The sequence below is a fragment of the Ranitomeya imitator genome, chromosome 2 (assembly GCF_032444005.1).
Source record: "Ranitomeya imitator isolate aRanImi1 chromosome 2, aRanImi1.pri, whole genome shotgun sequence".
Taxonomy (NCBI): domain Eukaryota; kingdom Metazoa; phylum Chordata; class Amphibia; order Anura; family Dendrobatidae; genus Ranitomeya; species Ranitomeya imitator.
Window position 1 is genome coordinate 162290744 of NC_091283.1, and position 19998 is coordinate 162310741.

Below are 19998 nucleotides of genomic sequence, written 5' to 3' on the forward strand. Positions count from 1 at the left end.
GCCCCGATGCAAAATTTTCAAATAGGGACCCGAATGATCATGGAGTCTTTAATTGTATTGGTCTCATCATATGGGCCAAAGCCGCCTATTGAGCCCCTCTAGGCTCCATGTTGCTGTTGCAACTTTTGCAAAGCGCCATAAATAACTAGTTGACCAGTAGAAAGAAAATTACATGTTAATCACATTGTTTAGCAAGTGTTTGTGTCCCTCTTTTTATGGTCACTTTGTGTGACTAGGGATCATTGGATATCATGGGGGCTCAGGGTACCCACCCACCAATGTCTAGAGCAAAGACGCCCCAAGTACTCAGCGACTTACTACAACAGAGGTTTTTCTTCTTGGTCTTTTGACTACGTGACCCTTTCTACAGTCGTGCTGCATGCACAGTGACTATCCCATACCCTCCATAATAAGATGCTGACTCGGCGAAAGTCTAATAGCAGCGGTCTCCTGTATGTACATATGTACTTTATTATCAGTAGCCCCTTCGCTCCTCCTCGAAAGCTGCATTTATCTCACATAGATAAGACAACGTGACCTGTAGACTTGTGATGACTTTTCATAGTGTCAGGCTTTAAGGGCAGTGGCATGATAAACCAAAAAAAATAGTAAAGTTAATGAGTTTGAACTTTCTTGACGGAGCCATCACGCCCATCTATTGGACTCTGCCCGGCTTTGTACAGAGAGAAATGTCTTTGAATCACCACGAGCAGTCGGGGCCCCTGACTCTAAACTGCAGGAGAAACTATAAAAACTGGTGATCCCAATGCGTGCATGCACACATTTGTACCAGTCAGAATTTTGGCCACCCATCTTCATGCAGTTGTTGTCCTTATCCTTAATGGAATGTGCACATTGCCGAGTCAGACTGGAGGCAGCAAAACCACAAAGAAAGGAACAAATATGTGACACAAATAAGTTTGAGTTACATCTTTGTTTCCTCCTGGTGCCCCCCTTTTACTCTGTTGACAGCTTTACATCCCCTTGACTTTCTCTCTAGCAACTTCATCAGGTTAATACCTGGACTAGCTCCATCAGTCCTGAATGTGTTCCCAGAGGAGGTGAGTATTTGTGCTGCTGTGTCTTCATTCTGTGTCCAACTCATCCTAAACCATCTCACTTGGGTTGATATCAATAATTGTTGAGGCAATGTTCTCATACACAGCCTCCATACCTCTCCATGCCTACATGACCTGGAGGTGTTGGGGTCATCGTCCTGTTGCAGCACAAATCATGGTCCCACTCACTGCAAACCAGATGGGTCGGTGGTCATTGCATAAAGCTGTGGTAGACATGCTGTAGAAGTTGAACTTTGCTGCACCTTACAAAGACACACCGGTTGATTCCAAACGTTTCTAATTTTGACTCCTCAGACCACTGTACAGGTTCCCCTGATCTAATATGGAGTCCATGTGTTGGTTCAACCAAACAAGTTTCTTCTTGTTTGCGGTCGCCAGTAGAAGTGCTGTCAATTTGAGCTTTGTGACTCTGATGAACTTATCCTCTGCAGCAGAGGTAATTCTTAATCTTCTTTTCCTGGATTGGTATAAATGACCAGTTTCACCTTATTGAATGATAATTTTCATGACTGAAAGTGAAGATGCCCTCAAGTTCTTGCAATTTACCCGATTCTGACCTCCATGATGGGCCTTACGGGTGGCAGTGACACCCAGGGTCACAGAAAGAGGTTTGTCAGCACAGAAGTTGAACACTGCTCCAGTCCAGCTGCAGTGGAAGACTGAACTGAACTCCGGACCTGGGTACTTCTGATTTTTGTTTTTCTTTTATCATTTTATTTTTATCTTCTGGTTTTTGGATTTATTTTTTGTAATCCTGACGCCTCGTGTAACAGAAGGGACATTTTACATTGCTCATGCTTTTTTGGACTTGTCCTCATCAAGGAAACATCAATGAGGAATCTCAATGTTCTGCCAAAGTGTTGTGCTGTTTGCATACACTTACTGTGTACTTATGGGGATTGTCGTGTGCAGGAGCTTGACACGTCACGTATTAAGGAAGAGGGTGAAAATTTGATTTTTAAAGGGACATCCTACAGATATATTGTGAGCGCATGGATATATTTGATGGCCTGCACAATTTTCATATGAATGTCAAAATTATGTTTGTTTTTTTTGGAGGGGGGGGGGGTTGTGTTTACACACTTTCATTTTGCCAAACTCATGTAAAATTAATAAAAATTAAATAGAGTGGTGAGGCGATATTATGACAATGTGGTCTCTCCTCTTCGCTCTAAACTTGTAATTTAATCTGGAACCATGAAATAGATCTGTTTGTTTTTTCTCTTTAAAATAACTAATGTTAATAGGATGGAAACATCCTAGTTGGTTGAAACTGCTGCTGCTGTCTGCAGGAATAGAAACTCCAATCATTGCTACTTTTTTGTTGCACACTTTATATGTATATTCTTATTTACACAATTTATTTTGCTATTTGTTATCTGCTTGTACTAGATATTACAGGACACAGGGATGTGCCCGGGGCCATGAGTCCAGGCCTCGGATGATGCACATGTAAATGATGAGCTGGTTTTCTTAGCAGATAGGGGAGGAGTTCCTGAGTATCTAAACCTCTGTGCACCCTTTTACTCACTCTTTCTGTACATCCTGCACCTCAGGGACTGTCAGAAGATCTCCTCTGGGCTGGTGAGCTCTGATTTTTATCATAGAAACTCTCCAATATTTTAGATTGTAGTTTTGGTTTTGCATTTAAAGGGGTAGTCCTCTGTATTCAGGTGCAGACCCTTTAAGACCGAGTGGACCCTTTATGGCTCCAATAAGACAAACTCATTTGCTTCACCTATACTTGGTACATGGCACATTAACCACTCAATTGTGAACCCCAATATTCTTTTACAGGAGTCCTGGATGCTGAGATACAGGGAGCTGTTTTCGGGGTCACCACTGACTTTCTTGTCCCCTCCATGTCACAGGCTGATAGAGGAGAAGCTGTAAAACTTTAGGAGCCTGCAAACAGCACCTCATGTCTCAGCCTTCTCAACCACCATGTTTAATAAGGGAGACAGACTATTTGGGGTTCACTATTGCAGAACTGTGCAACTTAATTGGGAGTAAAAGGATAATTAGGAGACACATTTTTGTGCATGACGAGTCCATGTTTTTCTTTATCGCCCTCTTGGGCATCGCTGCCTCCAATATCCTGCTCGTTCACACTGATTCTTGAATCCCTTTCTTCAATCACATTTGTGGTCAACTTTCTTTTTGTTGCACAATCCATTTATCTTATTTTTGAGAAGTGCCCAAAACTTCTTAATGCACAGGCTCCAGGTTTTGACTTGCTTTCACTTTATTCCCCCCCCCCTTTTTTTTTTTTTTTTTTGTTTTTCTTCACTTTTTTTTATTCATGTTATTCCCTTTTTTATTTTGTACGTTTTTTTTTAGCACATGTTTGCACTCTTTTCATCTTCCTTATTTCACTTTTTCTTTGTCCTGCAGCGCCTCCACAGGAGCAATGAAGTATTGTATAACACCAAAAGGACACAGCAGCCTCTGTAAGGCCAAGATGCAAACATTGAATATATTAGATCAGAACCACATTACTGCTATATAGACTATACTTGGAAAAATGAAGGGACTTATCTCACAAATTGGCCAATGCATCAGCCCATCAGCCACGACAAGGCGACCTTTCTTTGATGGGGCCCTAAGCCGAATATTTATCAGGCATGCCTTGCCCTTTGCATTTGCTGCTTTTAGCCCAGGAGAGGCATGTTTGATAAATATCCATGTTTAAATACGATGTAGCAATCTTTCTGATTTCCCGCTGATGTTTCCTTCGTGTCCTTTTTGATCTGATTAAACTTCTGCAGGATGAAATCTATTTCAGGCGTTCAGTGCTCCTTTCCAGACTTGCTCAATATTCTCCCCATAAAAGCCCAGGTTATGTAACGCCACCTGTCATCTGTGCCATCACCTGGTAGAACCCGTACAGTGACTTGCACACTCCCCTTTTTGCATTGAGCGGGTCCACTATTGATTTACAGACTATCGGGGGTAATGACGGGGACCCCATAACACAGACGATAATAGGGTGCACTCTGATGGTGACAACGGTAACACCCAGGATAGACGGCTTTCTTAATTACACTTATTTGGCACAAACTGCATTTGGTCCAATCTAATGTGATTACCTGTAATAATCATGATCCATTAGATGTCCTCCTTACAGCAGAGAACAAGCCGCAGGTGACAAGCGACCTTTCCCAACGTAATCAGGTTACTGAGATAAGACCCAAATGTACATTGATAGTCGTTCACTACAGTCATACAGCTCATGTACGTACACAGTGACTGCACCAGCAGAATAGTGAGTGCAGCTCTGGGGTATAATACAGGATGTAACTCAGGATCAGTAATGTATGTACACAGTGACTGCACCAGCAGAATAGCGAGGGCAGCTCTGGACTATAATACAGGATGTAACTCAGGATCAGTAATAATAATAATAATAATAATTTTTATTTATATAGCGCCAACATATTCCGCAGCGCTTTACAAATTATAGAGGGGACTTGTACAGACAATAGACATTACAGCATAACAGAAATACAGTTCAAAACAGATACCAGGAGGAATGAGGGCCCTGCTCGCAAGCTTACAAACTATGAGGAAAAGGGGAGACACGAGAGGTGGATGGTAACAATTGCTTTAGTTATTCGGACCGGCCATAGTGTAAGGCTCGGGTGTTCATGTAAAGCTGCATGAACCAGTTAACTGCCTAACTATGTAGCAGTACAGACACAGAGGGCTATTAACTGCATAAAGTGAATGAGAACATGATGCGAGGAACCTGATTTTTTATTTTATTTTTATAAATAGGCCACACAGGGATCGTTAGGTTAATGCATTGAGACGGTAGGCCAGTCTGAACAAATGAGTTTTTAGGGCACGCTTAAAACTGTGGGGATTGGGGATTAATCGTATTAACCTAGGTAGTGCATTCCAAAGAATCGGCGCAGCACGTGTAAAGTCTTGGAGACGGGAGTGGGAGGTTCTGATTATTGAGGATGCTAACCTGAGGTCATTAGCGGAGCGGAGGGCACGGGTAGGGTGGTAGACTGATACCAGGGAGGAGATGTAGGGTGGTGCTGAGCCATGGAGTGCTTTGTGGATGAGGGTAGTAGTTTTGTACTGGATTCTGGAGTGGATGGGTAGCCAGTGTAATGACTGGCACAAGGTAGAGGCATCGGTGTAACGGTTGGTGAGGAATATGATCCTGGCAGCAGCATTCATGACAGATTGGAGCTGGGAAAGTTTGGTAAGAGGGAGGCCGATTAGTAGAGAGTTACAATAGTCCAGACGAGAATGAATAAGTGAAACAGTAAGAGTTTTTGCAGAGTCGAAAGTAAGAAAAGGGCGAATTCTAGAAATGTTTTTGAGATGCAGGTAAGAAGAGCGAGCCAGTGATCGGATGTGGGGGGTGAATGAAAGGTCAGAATCAAGGATGACCCCAAGGCAGCAGGCATGTTGCTTTGGAGTAATGGTGGAACCGCACACGGAGATGGCAATGTCAGGCAAAGGTAGGTTAGTAGAGGGAGAGAACACGAGGAGTTCAGTTTTTGACAGGTTTAGTTTCAGATAGAGGGAGGACATGATGTTAGAGACAGCGGTAAGACAATCACTGGTGTTTTCTAAAAAGGTCGGTGTGATATCAGGAGAAGAAGTGTATAATTGGGTGTCGTCAGCATAGAGATGGTACTGGAAACCAAATCTACTGATTGTTTGTCCAATAGGGGCAGTATACAACGAGAAGAGGAGGGGGCCTAGGACTGATCCTTGAGGAACCCCAACAGTAAGGGGAAGGTGAGAGGAGGAGGAACCAGCAAAACATACAGTGAAGGATCGGTCAGAGAGATAGGAGGAGAACCAGGAGAGAACGGTGTCCTTGAGGCCGATGGAGCGGAGCATAGTGAGGAGGAGCTGATGATCCACAGTATCGAATGCTGCAGAGAGATCCAAGAGATTTAGCATGGAGTAGTGACCATTAGATTTAGCTGTTAGTAGGTCATTAGAGACTTTAGTGAGGGCAGTTTCAGTAGAGTGTAAAGAGCGGAAACCAGATTGAAGAGGGTCGAGAAGAGAGTTATCTGAGAGATAGCGGGTAAGACGGGAGTGGACCAGGCGTTCGAGGAGTTTAGCGATGAAGGGAAGATTAGAGACAGGTCTATAATTAGCGGCACAGTTTTGATCGAGGGATGGTTTTTTAAGTAATTGATGTATGATGGCATGCTTAAATGAGGAGGGAAAGGTTGAATATTTTTGTTAGGTGAGAGGTGACAGCCGGGGAAAGGGACTGGAGGAGATGTGACGGAATGGGGTCACTGGTGCAAGTGGTCGGGCGAGAAGATGCAAGGAGCCTGCTTACTTCTTCTTCTGTAACTGCTTCAAAGTCAGAGAGTGAACTAGATGCAGTGGGGGAGGTAGGACAGTGCATGGTATGAAGGGATTGGGAGATGATTTCCTGTCGAATGTGGTCAATTTTTTCTTTGAAGTAATTGGCCAGATCGTCAGCACGGAGATCCGTGGTTGGGGCCTGCTCTCTTGGGTTGAGTAGGGACTGGAACGTGTCAAAGAGACGTTTAGGGTTATTGGACAGGGAGGTGATGAGGATGTTGAAGTAGGTTTGTTTGGAGAGGTGAAGGGCAGAATTGTATGTCTTTAGCATGAACTTATAATGGATGAAATCTTCGGGTAGATTAGATTTTCTCCACAGACGTTCTGCGCACCTGGAGCACCGCTGCAGGAAACGTGCTTGCAGCGTGTGCCACGGTTGTTGCCGTCTGTGCCGAGTTGTTTTATGTATAGGAGGAGCAGCTTCATCCAGAGCACTTTGCAGGGTTTCATTGTAATGCTTCAGAGCAGAATCAGGACATGAGATGGAGAAGATTGGGGCCAATGAGTACTGCAAGTTCTTCATAAGTTTCTGGGTGTTAATGGCCTGTATGTTTCTATAAGTGTGGAAAGTGGGGGTGACCTGAGCGGGATGGCAGTTCTTGATAGAGAATGAAAGAAGGTTGTGGTCAGAGAGCAGGAGAGGGGAGTTTGTGAAATCATCGACTGAGCAAAGCCGGGAGAAGACCAAGTCAAGGGAGTTTCCATCTTCATGTGTTGGAGAGTTAGTATGCTGCGAGAGGCCGAAAGAGGAGGATAGCGATAAAAGGTGAGAAGCAGATGGGGAGAGGGGAGAGGCAATGGGGATGTTGAAATCACCCATGATAAGGGTGGGGGTGTCACAGGAGAGAAAGTGTGGAAGCCAGGTGGCAAAGTGATCAAGGAACCGATGAGAGGGGCCGGGAGGACGATACACCACCGCCACTCACATGGAGAAGGGGACGTAGAGTCTGACCACATGGACCTCAAAGGAAGGGAAGACAAGTGAGGGTACTTGGGGGATAACTTGGAAAGTACATTTGGGTGAAAGGAGCAGACCAACGCCTCCACCTGCTCTGTTGTCTGATCTTGGGGTATGAGAAAAGTGTAGTCCACCATATGAAAGAGCAGCAGCAGCGGTGGTGTCTGACTGCTGGATCCAGGTTTCAGTAAGAGCCAGGAGATAATGGAGTTAATGTATGTACACAGTGACTGCACCAGCAGAATAGTGAGTGCAGCTCTGGAGTATAATACAGGATGTAACTCAGGATCAGTACAGGATCAGTAATGTATGTACACAGTGACGGCACCAGCAGAATAGTGAGTGCAGCTCTGGAGTATAATACAGGATGTAACTCGGGATCAGTACAGGATCAGTAATGTATGTACACAGTGACGGCACCAGCAGAATAGTGAGTGCAGCTCTGGAGTATAATACAGGATGTAACTCGGGATCAGTAATGTAATGTATGTACACAGTGACTGCACCAGCAGAATAGTGAATGCAGTTCTTGGGTAGAATACAGGATGTAACTCAGGATCAGTAATGTAATGTATGTACACAGTGACTGCACCAGCAGAATAGTGAGTGCAGCTCTGGGGTATAATACAGGATGTAACTCGGGATCAGGACAGGATCAGTAATGTATGTACACAGTGACTGCACCAGCAGAATAGTGAATGCAGCTCTGGGGTATAATACAGGATGTAACTCAGGATCAGTAATGTACAGTATGTACACAGTGACTGCACCAGCAGAATAGTGAGTGCAGCTCTGGGATATAATACAGGATGTAACTCAGGATCAGTACAGGATCAGTAATGTAATTTATGTACACCGTGACTGCACCAGCAGAACAGTGAGTGCAGCGCTGGGGAATAATACAGGATGTAACTCAGGATCAGTACAGGATCAGTAATATATGTACACAGTGACTACACCAGCAGAATAGTGAGTGCGGCTCTGGGGTAGAATACAGGATGTAACTCAGGATCAGTAATGTAATGCATGTACACAGTGACTGCACCAGCAGAATAGTGAGTGCAGCTCTGGGGTATAATACAGGATGTAACTCAAGATCAGTAATGTATGTACACAGTGACTGCCCCAGCAGAATAGTGAGTGCAGCTCTGGGGTATAATACAGGATGTAACTCAGGATCAGTAATGTATGTACACAGTGACTGCACCAGCAGAATAGTGAGTGCAGCTCTGGGGTATAATACAGGATGTAACTCAGGATCAGTAATGTAATGTATGTACACAGTGACTGCACCAGCAGAATAGTGAGTACAGCTCTGGAGTATAATACAGGATGTAACTCAGGATCAGTAATGTAATGTATGTACACAGTGACTGCACCAGCAGAATAGTGAGTACAGCTCTGGAGTATAATACAGGATGTAACTCAGGATCAGTAATGTATGTACACAGTGACTTATCGGCTCATCTGCTTCAAAGGACCAATCTGCAGTTGGTGCCAGTAAAAGGCCGTGGCCGTGCCCAGGGGCCACTGTCTGAACAGATAATCGTCTAATAAAACAGGATAAGTTTTCCCTGCTCCTATGCTGATGATGGCTAGGTGAATCAGGGCCCTTCTACCTAAATATCGTCCATCGCCTCCTTCCATCTATCACTCAGGGGTTTGGTAGTTGTTCTCTGTTACTTTGTATCTTCCACTGTTCTTAGTATGTAACAATGTTCCTGAAGTATTTTGTTTGTTTTTTAGGATTGTTAGAGGGAGTAGCTGTTCTTGAAGGTTTTCAAAATGTCCCACATACACGATAGTATGACCACGTCTGATCCGCACGGTGGGCATCACCATCCCACCACAGGTGGGCATCACCATCCCACCACACCTGAGCACAATCATGGAGGCGAAGGGTCTATGCATATGATGGTGAGTACTAGTCCTGAGCGCTCATAATTCCTTCCACCTTTTTAGGGTCTCCCATGGCGGGCCAACATCTTGGCAGTGACTTGTATGCCAGGCGGGCCATAATGCCCTCCTGTCTGCAAGAAGTGGGATATAGTGGAAATTCTATCTGGTGAGGAAATTCCTTGCAGATGGCCGCTGACGCATTCTTTTATTTTTCCACAGCACATGACGTTTTATTTCGGATACGAGAACGTGGAGCTTCTGTTCACGGGATTGGTGATCAATACGGCAGGAGGTCAGTACGTGCTCTCATATCTACAGTACATTTAACCCTTCCCTGCTGCCGATTCCTCATCTTGGAAGTAGTGGAGTCAGAGAGTGACTGCAGGATCATACTTCTCAAGGCTTGTTTGTAGTCTGTTACTATGGAGACACATAGCTCTGCATAGGAGCTGCATACACTTGACAATAGAGTTATTCTTCTTCCCCTTCATTCTCAGCATTGCTGTGGTCCTGGAGATCGAAGACCAACTAATCTTAAAGTGATTGTGTAGTCTAGCTGTGTATCAGCAACATGTGAAGTGGCAGTGTAATTTCTCTTCTGCTACTGTTACAGTGTATCGGTGCAGGTAAAATGTCGCTTTAAAATGCACGTACTAATCTGTTTCTTTCTACCTTACGTGGTAATAGAAATGGCTGGAGCCTTTGTAGCGGTCTTTCTGCTTGCTCTGTTGTACGAGGGACTGAAGATCTCCCGCGAATCTTTGCTCAGGAAGTCGCAAGTCAGCATCCGCTATAACTCTATGCCGGTACCAGGACCCAACGGCACCACCCTGATGGAGACTCACAAGACTGTAGGGTAAGAAGAGTGCTCGGCCATCCATGTTGTACAGTGGAGGCTATTATTGCTATTGAGTATCTTATTCTGCAGCCGCTTCGCCCTCCTCTCCCGCCCATGTTGGATTTCCCCTTTTAAATAATGCTATATTTATTCTTTCATCCAGACAGCAGATGCTGAGCCTGCCCCACGTTTTCCAGACCTTCCTGCACATCATCCAAGTCGTGGTCAGCTACTTCCTTATGTTGGTATTCATGACCTACAACGCCTATCTGTGCATCGCTGTGGCAGCTGGAGCGGGCACCGGCTACTTCCTCTTCAGCTGGAAGAAGGCTGTGGTGGTGGATATAACTGAACATTGCCATTAATGAAGGGCCGGCACCCCAAGGCTTTGGGTGATGGGACATCTGGAGACTCTGGCACTGAGCTCTGCCTCCTTGACAAATGATGATGGGCGACCAACGCAACCAAATCCTCCGATGCCTTTATTTTATATCAGATGTGTATTACCAACAGCTTGATGTCCTCGTGCTTAAGGATTTCTTGACCACACCTTCACCAGTAATGGATTGTCTATGGTCTGTTCCTTGAGGAACACCCCGCTGTCATTTCTGTTCCTCAACTTACTCTGTCGATGTCTCCCTTAACCAGTAGGGGGCACCAGTGATGCAATCCAAGCCTTATAATCCTAGTTGATGGTCTACTTGGACAATTCCTTAATTATGTAAATCCATATCCAATCGGTGATGTTTTCTACTTTTAATTCATCTTATTTTTAAGACAAAAATTCCATTTCAATCACAATTATAAGTAATTACTAAAAATCAAGTCATGAAGATCATTGCCTATACAGGTGAATGGTAACTTGCCAATGGCATGTAAGCCCTTCCCCTGCAGTCAGTCACGCCCCCGAGGATCTTCTCAAGATCTCAATTTACCCTTTTTTTTACAATTAGGTGCAGTACAAAAGATAGACTCAAAAACAAAATGAAGTTGTCACAAAAGTGACCTGTAATGTAGATTACAAAAATCTTCTTTAAGTTTCAGCTTTTTTTATTTAAAATCTTATATTATGTATATATTTTCTAGAGAAAAAAATGTATGATTATTTTTTTTTTGTTCCAATAGTTGAAACCTTTAAAAATATTCAATCCTTTTAATAAAATATTAATAGTGGCAGTTTGCAAATGGTGTGATTTTCATTTATTTAATTTTCAAACTGATAGTGGTGATTAAACTAAAAATATTTTAAGTCAGAAATATAACCAACCCACAAATTCCAAAGAGGTTTCATAATTATACCTTACACTTAAAAAAGACACTGATGGATTGCAGCCTGACTTATACTACAGAGCTGCATTTACACTTTTACCAGCATCAAAGCTGAAAACTTTCGCCATTCCGTAGTTAATATATTGTCAACTGATTTAGGAAAATCAAAGTACCCCACTCCTGTGCTAAAAGAGCTCAGCTAAGGGGGCTTTCTGACACTTGTTTGTTGGCCACATCGGGACTTGCGTCCGAAGCCTCCACAAAACCGGGATTTGGACATGTTCCAATGGGGCCATAGACTAGAATGGTGCTGACAGCGTGAAAGTGTGCTCTCGCCTGCATTATTTTCAGGCCTGTAACCCTACTGGAGGCGGCACTCAGACATAGTAGATTGCGGATGCCAGAATGCAGTGTGAAAGCACTCTTTGTTGTTCATGTGCCTGTCTGTAAAAGCAAGCCAAGAGTTTTCAAAAACTAGTGGAATAGTGAAGTGCAGCTCTGGAGTATAATACAGGATGTAACTCAGGATCAGTAATGTAATGTATGTACACAGTGACTACACCAGCAGAATAGTGAGTGCAGCTCTGGAGTATAATAAAGGATGTAACTCAGGATCCATACAGGACCAGTAATGTATGTACACAGTGACTGCACAAGCAGAATAGTGAGTGCAGCTCTGGAAGTATAACATTAAGTGCTATTATACCACAATATAACCGATTCCTGATTTATTTAGCTTGTATTATGTTTTCCCAGTTTAATCACCAAAACTGACATCATTGATCCCTACACCGTTGGTAGTTCGGGTCACGCGATTTTGTTACCATCATGCTCCAGTCTGAATATGACCCCAAGCAAAGCGAATGCAGATTTTTTTTCTGGGCTACATAAGGATTGGTCTGTTGTGCATCATAGTGACCGTTAACCCTGGTGTGTAGAAGGAAGACAAAAAGCCACTGGGGGAGACGAAGGCTCATAGGGAGAACGATGACTTTAATCAAGGTTCGTGCCTCTGCACTGAACAGTCACTTTCATCAGGTCCATGGATTCTCCCTGGTAATGGCTGACAATGGGAGGCAAGCAATTGCAGATCAAATATAGATGTTAAAATATCCTTTCTTAAACAGTTATGCCACTAATATAAATTTTTGAAACCTGCATATTTCATTTTCTTTTAAATGCCATCCTCCCTCCATGCACCACCCCTGGGGTCCGTATTCTGCAACATTTTGCCTGTTACAATACGTTAATAAATCCAGTTTTTACATCCAAACCCCAGTTCACTAAAGTAAGAACGTGAAAAACCCCTGTGGGCCACAGGTTTTAGGTGAAATTGCACATTGTTCATCTCTGTTCCAGGAGCCCCTCCATCGATGGGACAGCAAAGTCTTAGTTGCTGGAGCCCCCCAGATGCTAGAACTCAAAGTTTCCAAACTGTGTTGTGTGACTGTTGGGTTTTGGCTGTGGCTTGTACCCAATCCTATCGTGTATAGTCTGCTCTCGCGTCTTCGCATCGGTGCTGAGGGGGACTGCGGCAGCGTCTGGCTCATTGGATGACAGGTCCACCTCCTCCCGCTGCTTCTTCCGACTCTGCAGAGAAAAGGACACCGTGATAACAGAAAAAATACTTTTCACAGCTGAGTATCCATCCTAGACCATTTCCAGCTCTCCTGACCCTGATAGTTTGTTACACTCTATCAGTCTGCGATCACAGAGCATTTTCTGAGATACACCTCCAATCTGGCTTCCGCCCCCACCACTCCACCGAAACTGCTCTGACCAAAATTACTAAAGACTTACTCACAGCCAAAGCTAACAGACAGTTCTCCATCCTCCTTCTCGACATGTCCTCTGCTTTCGACACAGTTGACCACTGCCTCCTACTACAGATCCATTCTTCCCTCGGCATCAAAGACCTTGTCCTGTCCTGGATTGCCTCATACCTTTCCGACCGCACATTTAGCGTTTCCCACTCCCACACCACCTCCTCACCCAGCCCCCTCTCTGTTGGAGTCCCTCAAGGCTCTGTCCTGGGGCCCTTGCTTTTTTCCATCTATATCCTTGGCCTAGGACAACTCAAAAGTCCCATGGCTTCCAGTACCACCTGTATGCGGATGACACTCAGATCTACCTCTCTGGCCCAGATGTCACCTCTTTGCTGTCCAGAATCCCAGAGTGTCTATCAGCCATATCCTCCTTCTTCAACTCTCGCTTCCTAAAACTCAATATAGACAAAACCGAACTCATCATCTTTTCCCCCATCTCACGTATCCCCCCCCTACCACGGCATCACGCTCTCTCCCGCACCTGAAATCTGCCTCGGGGTAACTCTCGACTCTGCCCTGTCCTTCAAACCGCACGTCCAAACTCTTGCCACCTCCTGTCACCTCCAACTCAAAAAATATTGCCAGAATCCGTTCCTTCCTCAGCCCACAATCTACCAAAACTCTTGTGCATGCCGTCATCATCTCCCGCCACGATTACTGCAACACCCTCCTCTGTGGCCTCCCCGTTAACTCCCTTGCACCACTCCAGTCTGTCCTCAGCTCTGCTGCCCGGCTAATCCACCTCTCTCCTCCCCTCTGCAAATCCCTCCACTGGCTCCCAATTCCCCAACGAATCCAGTTCAAACTACTAACACTGACCTACAAAACCATCCACAACTTGTCTCCTCCCTATATCTCTGAACTAATCTCCCAATATCTTCCCTCACGTAATCTCCGATCCTCCCAAGACCTCCTTCTCTCCTCCACACTTATTCGTTCCTCACACAACCGCCTCCAAGATTTCTCCCGAATATCCCCCATCCTCTGCAATTCCATACCTCAACACGTCCGACTATCCGCCACCCTCGGCTCCTTCAGACGGAACCCGAAAACCTATCTCTTCAGGAAAGCTTACAGCCTGCAATAACCATTCTGTCGCCTCACCGACCGCCCGAGCTGCCGCCATGTCACCGACCACCCGAGCTGCCGCCTCACCACCACCAGTGCTGCAGCACCCCGACCTCCTGTCTCTTCCCCATTATCCCGAAGAATGTAAGTCCGCAAGGACAGGGTCCTCTCCCCTCTGTACCAGTCTGTCATTGTAAATTTGTTTAGTGTTAATGATATCTATAACCTTGTATGTAGCCTCTTTTCACATGTACAGCACCATGGAATTAATGGGGCTATATAAATAAATAATAATATACAATTGTAACACACGTGAAACGTTTCCATTCACTGACAGGAAGCACACATTTTTTACACAGTGGTGATCTGAAATAAAGTATTCTAGAAAAGTGTTACTTATAACGAACCCCTTCATTGTTCTCAGAACGAGAAATCAATTTCTGCAGAGAAATCTCCTCACCACAGGGTGGCAGTGCAATATCCAAAAGAAGGAGAGGATTTGGGACTATTCTACTCTTCTCACCTCCAGATCTTTCCGGATGTTCTCAAACTCCTCAATGTCATCCAGTTTCAGCTCCAGGCGGGTGGGCTTCCTGCGTAGCATCTTATAAACTGCACAGAGGGAAGAGCTGTTAGTATACAGCAGAGTAATGCAGCTATAAGACTACTACCCCCATCATGTCTGCTGAGCCATGTATCTAATCCTCTCCTGTGTGATACTGTCTGCTAGGCCATGTATCTAATCCTATCCTGTGTGATACTGTCTGCTGGGCCATGTATCTAATCCTCTCCTGTGTGATACTGTCTGCTGAGCTGTGTATCTAATCCTCTCCTGTGTGATACTGTCTGCTGGGCCATGTATCTAATCCTCTCCTGTGTGATACTGTCTGCTGGGCCATGTATCTAATCCTATCCTTTGTGATACTGTCTGCTGGGCCATGTATCTAATCCTACCCTGTGTGATACTGTCTGCTGGGCCATGTATCTAATCCTATCCTTTGTGATACTGTCTGCTGGGCCATGTATCTAATCCTATCCTGTGTGATACTGTCTGCTGAGCCATGTATCTAATCCTATCCTGTGTGATACTGTCTGCTGAGCCGTGTATCTGATCCGATACTGTGTGATACTGTCTGCTGAGTCATGTATCTAATCCTATCCTGTGTGATACTGTCTGCTGAGCCATGTATCTAATCCTACCCTGTGTGATACTGTCTGCTGAGCCATGTATCTAATCCTACCCTGTGTGATACTGTCTGCTGAGTCATGTATCTAATCCTATCCTGTGTAATACTGTCTGCTGAGCCGTGTATCTAATCCTACCCTGTGTGATACTGTCTGCTGAGCCGTGTATCTAATCCTATCCTTTGTGATACTGTCTGCTGGGCCATGTATCTAATCCTACCCTGTGTGATACTGTCTGCTGGGCCATGTATCTAATCCTATCCTGTGTGATACTGTCTGCTGGGCCATGTATCTAATCCTACCCTGTGTGATACTGTCTGCTGGGCCATGTATCTAATCCTACCCTGTGTGATACTGTCTGCTGAGCCGTGTATCTAATCCTATCCTTTGTGATACTGTCTGCTGAGCCATGTATCTAATCCTATCCTTTGTGATACTGTGTGCTGAGCCATGTATCTAATCCTATCCTGTGTGATACTGTCTGCTGAGCCATGTATCTAATCCTATCCTGTGTAATACTGTCTGCTGAGCCGTGTATCTGATCTGATACTGTGTGATACTGTCTGCTGAGTCATGTATCTAATCCTATCCTGTGTGATACTGTCTGCTGAGCCATGTATCTAATCCTACCCTGTGTGATACTGTCTGCTGAGCCATGTATCTAATCCTACCCTGTGTGATACTGTCTGCTGAGCCACGTATCTAATCCTACCCTGTGTGATACTGTCTGCTGGGCCATGTATCTAATCCTACCCTGTGTGATACTGTCTGCTGAGTCATGTATCTAATCCTATCCTTTGTGATACTGTCTGCTGAGCCGTGTATCTGATCCGATACTGTGTGATACTGTCTGCTGAGTCATGTATCTAATCTTACCCTGTGTGATACTGTCTGCTGAGCCGTGTATCTGATCCGATACTGTGTGATACTGTCTGCTGGGCCATGTATCTAATCCTACCCTGTGTGATACTGTCTGCTGAGTTATGTATCTAATCCGATACTGTGTGCTGAGCCATGTATCTAATCCTGTCCTGTGATACTGTGTGCTGAGCCATGTATCTAATCCTACCCTGTGTGATACAGTCTGCTGAGCTGTGTATCTAGTCCGATGCTGTCTGCTGAGCCAAGTATCTAATCCTATCCTGTGATACTGTCTTCTGAGCTGTGTATCTAATCCTATCTTGTGTGATACTGTCTGCTGAGCCGTGTATCTAATCCTATCCTGTGCGATACCATCTGCAGAGCCGTGTATCTAATCCTATCCTGTGTGATACCATCTGCTGAGCCGTGTATCTAATCCTATCCTGTGTGATACCATCTGCTGAGCTGTGTATCTAATCCTGTCGTGTATAATATCTCCGCTCAGCTCTTGTACCTTATACTTATGTGTGCTATACCAAAGTTTATCCCCTGAGCCTTGATATTAGATACAGTTTTCATGGATGCATCTCAGCTGTACCTCTTTCGCACTCTGTCCAGGGCACATCACCCTCCTCGGTCTCCTCACCTGACCTGTCCTGTCCTCCTGGCACCACAGCTACTTCCGCCCTCTCTTCTGACTTCCGGTGTCCGTCATTTCCCCCCTCTGATGACCCGGAAACGGTTACTGTAACGTGTAGAGGCTGTTGGAGGTGGAGAGCGGATAATTAGCGTTATTTCTCCGGTAATTCCTGACATTAATCTCCCCGAACCGGCGTCATGTTCTGTCAGGGGAGTCAGCGGCCAGTGGTGACTGAGTCCCTCAGTATAGCGCCTCAGTGCTGTCTGTACCTGCCCCTGCCGTGTGTAGCCGAGACCCCGGACAGGAAAAACTGCCTCACTCATTATTACTGATATTTAGTGTCAGAGAGACGACATCAACCATGGCGGTGACAGAAATAGCGGAGCCCCCTAACCTTATACAGGACCCCCCTAACCTTATAGCGGAGCCCCCTAACCTTATAGCGGAGCCCCCTAGCCTTATACAGGAGCTATTAACCTTATAACGGAGACCCTAACCTTATAGCGGAGCCCCCTAACCTTATAGCGGAGCCCCCTAGCCTTATACAGGAGCTATTAACCTTATACAGGAGCCCCTAACCTTATAGCGGAGCCCCCTGACCTTATAGCGGAGCCCCTAACCTTATACAGGACCCCCCTAACCTTATAGCGGAGCCCCCTAACCTTATACAGGACCCCCCTAACCTTATAGCGGAGCCCCCTGACCTTATAGCGGAGCCCCTAACCTTATAGCGGAGCCCCTAACCTTATACAAGAGCTACTAACCTTATACAGGACCCCCCTAACCTTATAGCGGAGCCCCCTAACCTTATACAGCAGCCCCCTAACCTTATACAGGACCCCCCTAACCTTATACAGGAGCCCCTAACCTTATAGCTGAGACCCCTAACCTTATAGCAGAGCCCCCTAACCTCATACCGGAGCCCCCTAACCTTATACAGGAGCCCCCTAACCTTATACAGGAGCCCCCTAACCTTATACAGGAGCCCCCTAACCTTATACAGGAGCCCCTAACCTTATAGCGGAGCCCCCTGACCTTATAGCGGAGCCCCTAACCTTATACAAGAGCTACTAACCTTATACAGGACCCCCCTAACCTTATAGCGGAGCCCCCTAACCTTATACAGCAGCCCCCTAACCTTATAGCTGAGACCCCTAACCTTATAGCAGAGCCCCCTAACCTTATACAGGAGCCCCCTAACCTTATAGCTGAGCCCCCTAACCTTATACAGGAGCCCCCTAACCTTATACAGGAGCCCCCTAACCTTATACAGGAGCCCCCTAAACTTATACAGGAGCCCCCTAACCTTGTACAAGAGCTCCTAACCTTATACCGGAGCCCCCTAACCTTATACCGGAGCCCCCTAACCTTATACCGGAGCCCCCTAACCTTATACCGGAGCCCCCTAACCTTATACAGGAGCCCCCTAACCTTATACAGGACCCCCTAACCTTATAGCGGAGCCCCCTAACCTTATAGCGGAGCCCCCTAACCTTATAGCGGAGCCCCCTAACCTTATAGCGGAGCCCCCTAACCTTATAGCGGAGCTCCCTATCCTTATAGCGGAGCCCCTAACCTTATAGCGGAGCTCCCTATCCTTATAGCGGAGCCCCTAACCTTATAGCGGAGCTCCCTATCCTTATAGCGGAGCCTCTAACCTTATAGCGGAGCTCCCTAACCTTATAGCGGAGCTCCCTAACCTTATAGCGGAGCCCCCTAACCTTATAGCGGAGCTCCCTATCCTTATAGCGGAGCCCCCTAACCTTATACAGGAGCCCCTAACCTTATAGCGGTTCCCCCTAACCTTATACCGGCGCCCCCTAACCTTATAGCAGAGCCTCTAACCTTATAGCCACCGCAAACCCAAGGCTCACTAACCTTATACAGAAGCCCCCTAAACTTATAGCGGCCGCTGACCATAGGCCCCGAACCTTATAGCTGCCCCTTAACGGAGCCCTGAACCTTATATCCACCCAGAACGGACCCCTAATATAATAGACCCTCATTTATGATAGCGTTTTTCCTCTTTCACAGAAGCAGACATGTCGGACGATGAGGGAGCACCTGTGGTGAAGAAGTCTCGTATTTTCTACGGCAGTTTGGCAGATAAAGAAAAGGAGCGAATCTCCAAGGGGGAGACGTCTCTGGGGAAAGCCGTTGTGAAGGCCGGCATAGAGTCCGGGAACATCAATATCGGAGGAGGTGACTGAAACATTGTCTTACCGATACGTTGCTGCTCGTTCTCCAGGATTTATCATGAAAAGTTGTCACTTTCAAATGTGCATTGTGTTTCTATTTTCAAGATCTTTGCTTGCAGTCAGTGAATAGAATCATTCCTGTTTACATCCAGAGGGTTAAAATTGTTACAGACCTAGCACTGCTTACAAGCCGAGGGTTTCCTGCAGTTGCAACCAGTCTTGACAATAATCTGACTTCAGTCAGATGCATTTTATCTGCACTGATACATTGTAACAAATCATCAGCATGTGCACTGCTGCTGGTAAAGGTTTATTTTCAAAATGTCAAGTAATATATTGGAGGTGGGATGACATGATGATCACTGGGACCATTAAATTTTGAGTAGAGTGGAGATGCGCATGCTTGACCTCTTCAATGTTTATGGAAGGTGTGGTCAGTTATTTCCTGCAGCCCCATAGGCAGTGAATGGAGTAGAGTTCGAGCATGCGTATCTCTGCTCTATTTGGGGCAGTGCTGCAGAGCCCCTATCTCGGGATCGCTGGTTATGCCACAGTGGACCCCCTGCAATCAAGTTATCGCCTTTGCAGAGGAGAGGGAATAACTTGATTTTTCTGTGAAGATAACCAATTAAGCTGGAGGGGTACATAGACTGCATGCAATTGTGACCAACCTTCAGCTGTGATAACAGTACAAGTGACCAGCTTCTGAATGTAAATAGGGGTGTCGTTACTCACTGACAGCAAGCAGTGATGTTGAAATTGATCAGAAAAGGAAACGGAAAGCATAATAGAAAGTTGCTAAACTTTTTCTATGGAGTCCTCTAA

At 45.5% G+C, this 19998-nt stretch overlaps 3 protein-coding genes across 9 annotated transcripts in view; 2 read left to right on the forward strand and 1 right to left on the reverse strand.

The window, feature by feature from the left end:
• The window catches only part of SLC31A1 (solute carrier family 31 member 1), a 23736-nt gene extending 12425 nt beyond the window's left edge, over positions 1-11311 (forward strand). For 3 of the 5 annotated variants that reach the window (XM_069747712.1, XM_069747716.1, XM_069747715.1), the window contains exons 2-5: positions 9136-9306; positions 9508-9580; positions 9976-10144; positions 10290-11311. In XM_069747712.1, coding sequence (XP_069603813.1) covers positions 9175-9306; positions 9508-9580; positions 9976-10144; positions 10290-10491 — 576 coding nt within the window. In that variant the 5' untranslated portion in view covers positions 9136-9174 and the 3' untranslated portion in view covers positions 10492-11311. Of the gene's footprint in view, positions 1-2471; positions 2664-3473; positions 3530-9135; positions 9307-9507; positions 9581-9975; positions 10145-10289 lie in introns of those variants that run through there. The other 2 variants (XM_069747714.1, XM_069747717.1) reach the window with 2 other exon arrangements.
• CDC26 (cell division cycle 26) lies at positions 10868-17040 on the reverse strand. Of its 3 annotated transcripts, none has more exons than XM_069747719.1 (3): positions 16987-17040; positions 14813-14901; positions 10868-12985 (listed from the first exon to the last, which is right to left on the reverse strand). In XM_069747719.1, exons 2-3 carry the CDS (start codon positions 14891-14893, stop codon positions 12809-12811), a joined length of 258 nt encoding a protein of 85 aa, XP_069603820.1. In that variant the 5' UTR covers positions 14894-14901; positions 16987-17040; the 3' UTR covers positions 10868-12808. The 3 variants fall into 3 exon arrangements, with proteins under 3 accessions (XP_069603820.1, XP_069603819.1, XP_069603821.1); XM_069747718.1 differs by having other exon boundaries at positions 16934-17039; XM_069747720.1 differs by having other exon boundaries at positions 16982-17026.
• Positions 17041-17061: 21 nt separating this feature from the next.
• PRPF4 (pre-mRNA splicing tri-snRNP complex factor PRPF4) overlaps positions 17062-19998 on the forward strand; it is a 38736-nt gene continuing 35799 nt past the window's right edge. The window contains exons 1-2 of the mRNA XM_069747721.1: positions 17062-17137; positions 19010-19177. Coding sequence (XP_069603822.1) covers positions 19018-19177 — 160 coding nt within the window. The 5' untranslated portion in view covers positions 17062-17137; positions 19010-19017. The remainder of the gene's footprint in view (positions 17138-19009; positions 19178-19998) is intronic.

What these genes read in the sequence shown, in the direction of transcription:
- CDC26 (XM_069747719.1), bottom strand. Translation starts at nt 14,893, where the DNA reads ATGCTACGCAGGAAGCCCACCCGCCTGGAGCTGAAACTGGATGACATT. An exon ending in ACATCCGGAAAGATCTGGAG is followed by an intron (nt 12,986 to 14,812) that starts GTGAGAAGAGTA and finishes TTTTCTCTGCAG; the next exon opens with AGTCGGAAGAAGCAGCGGGA.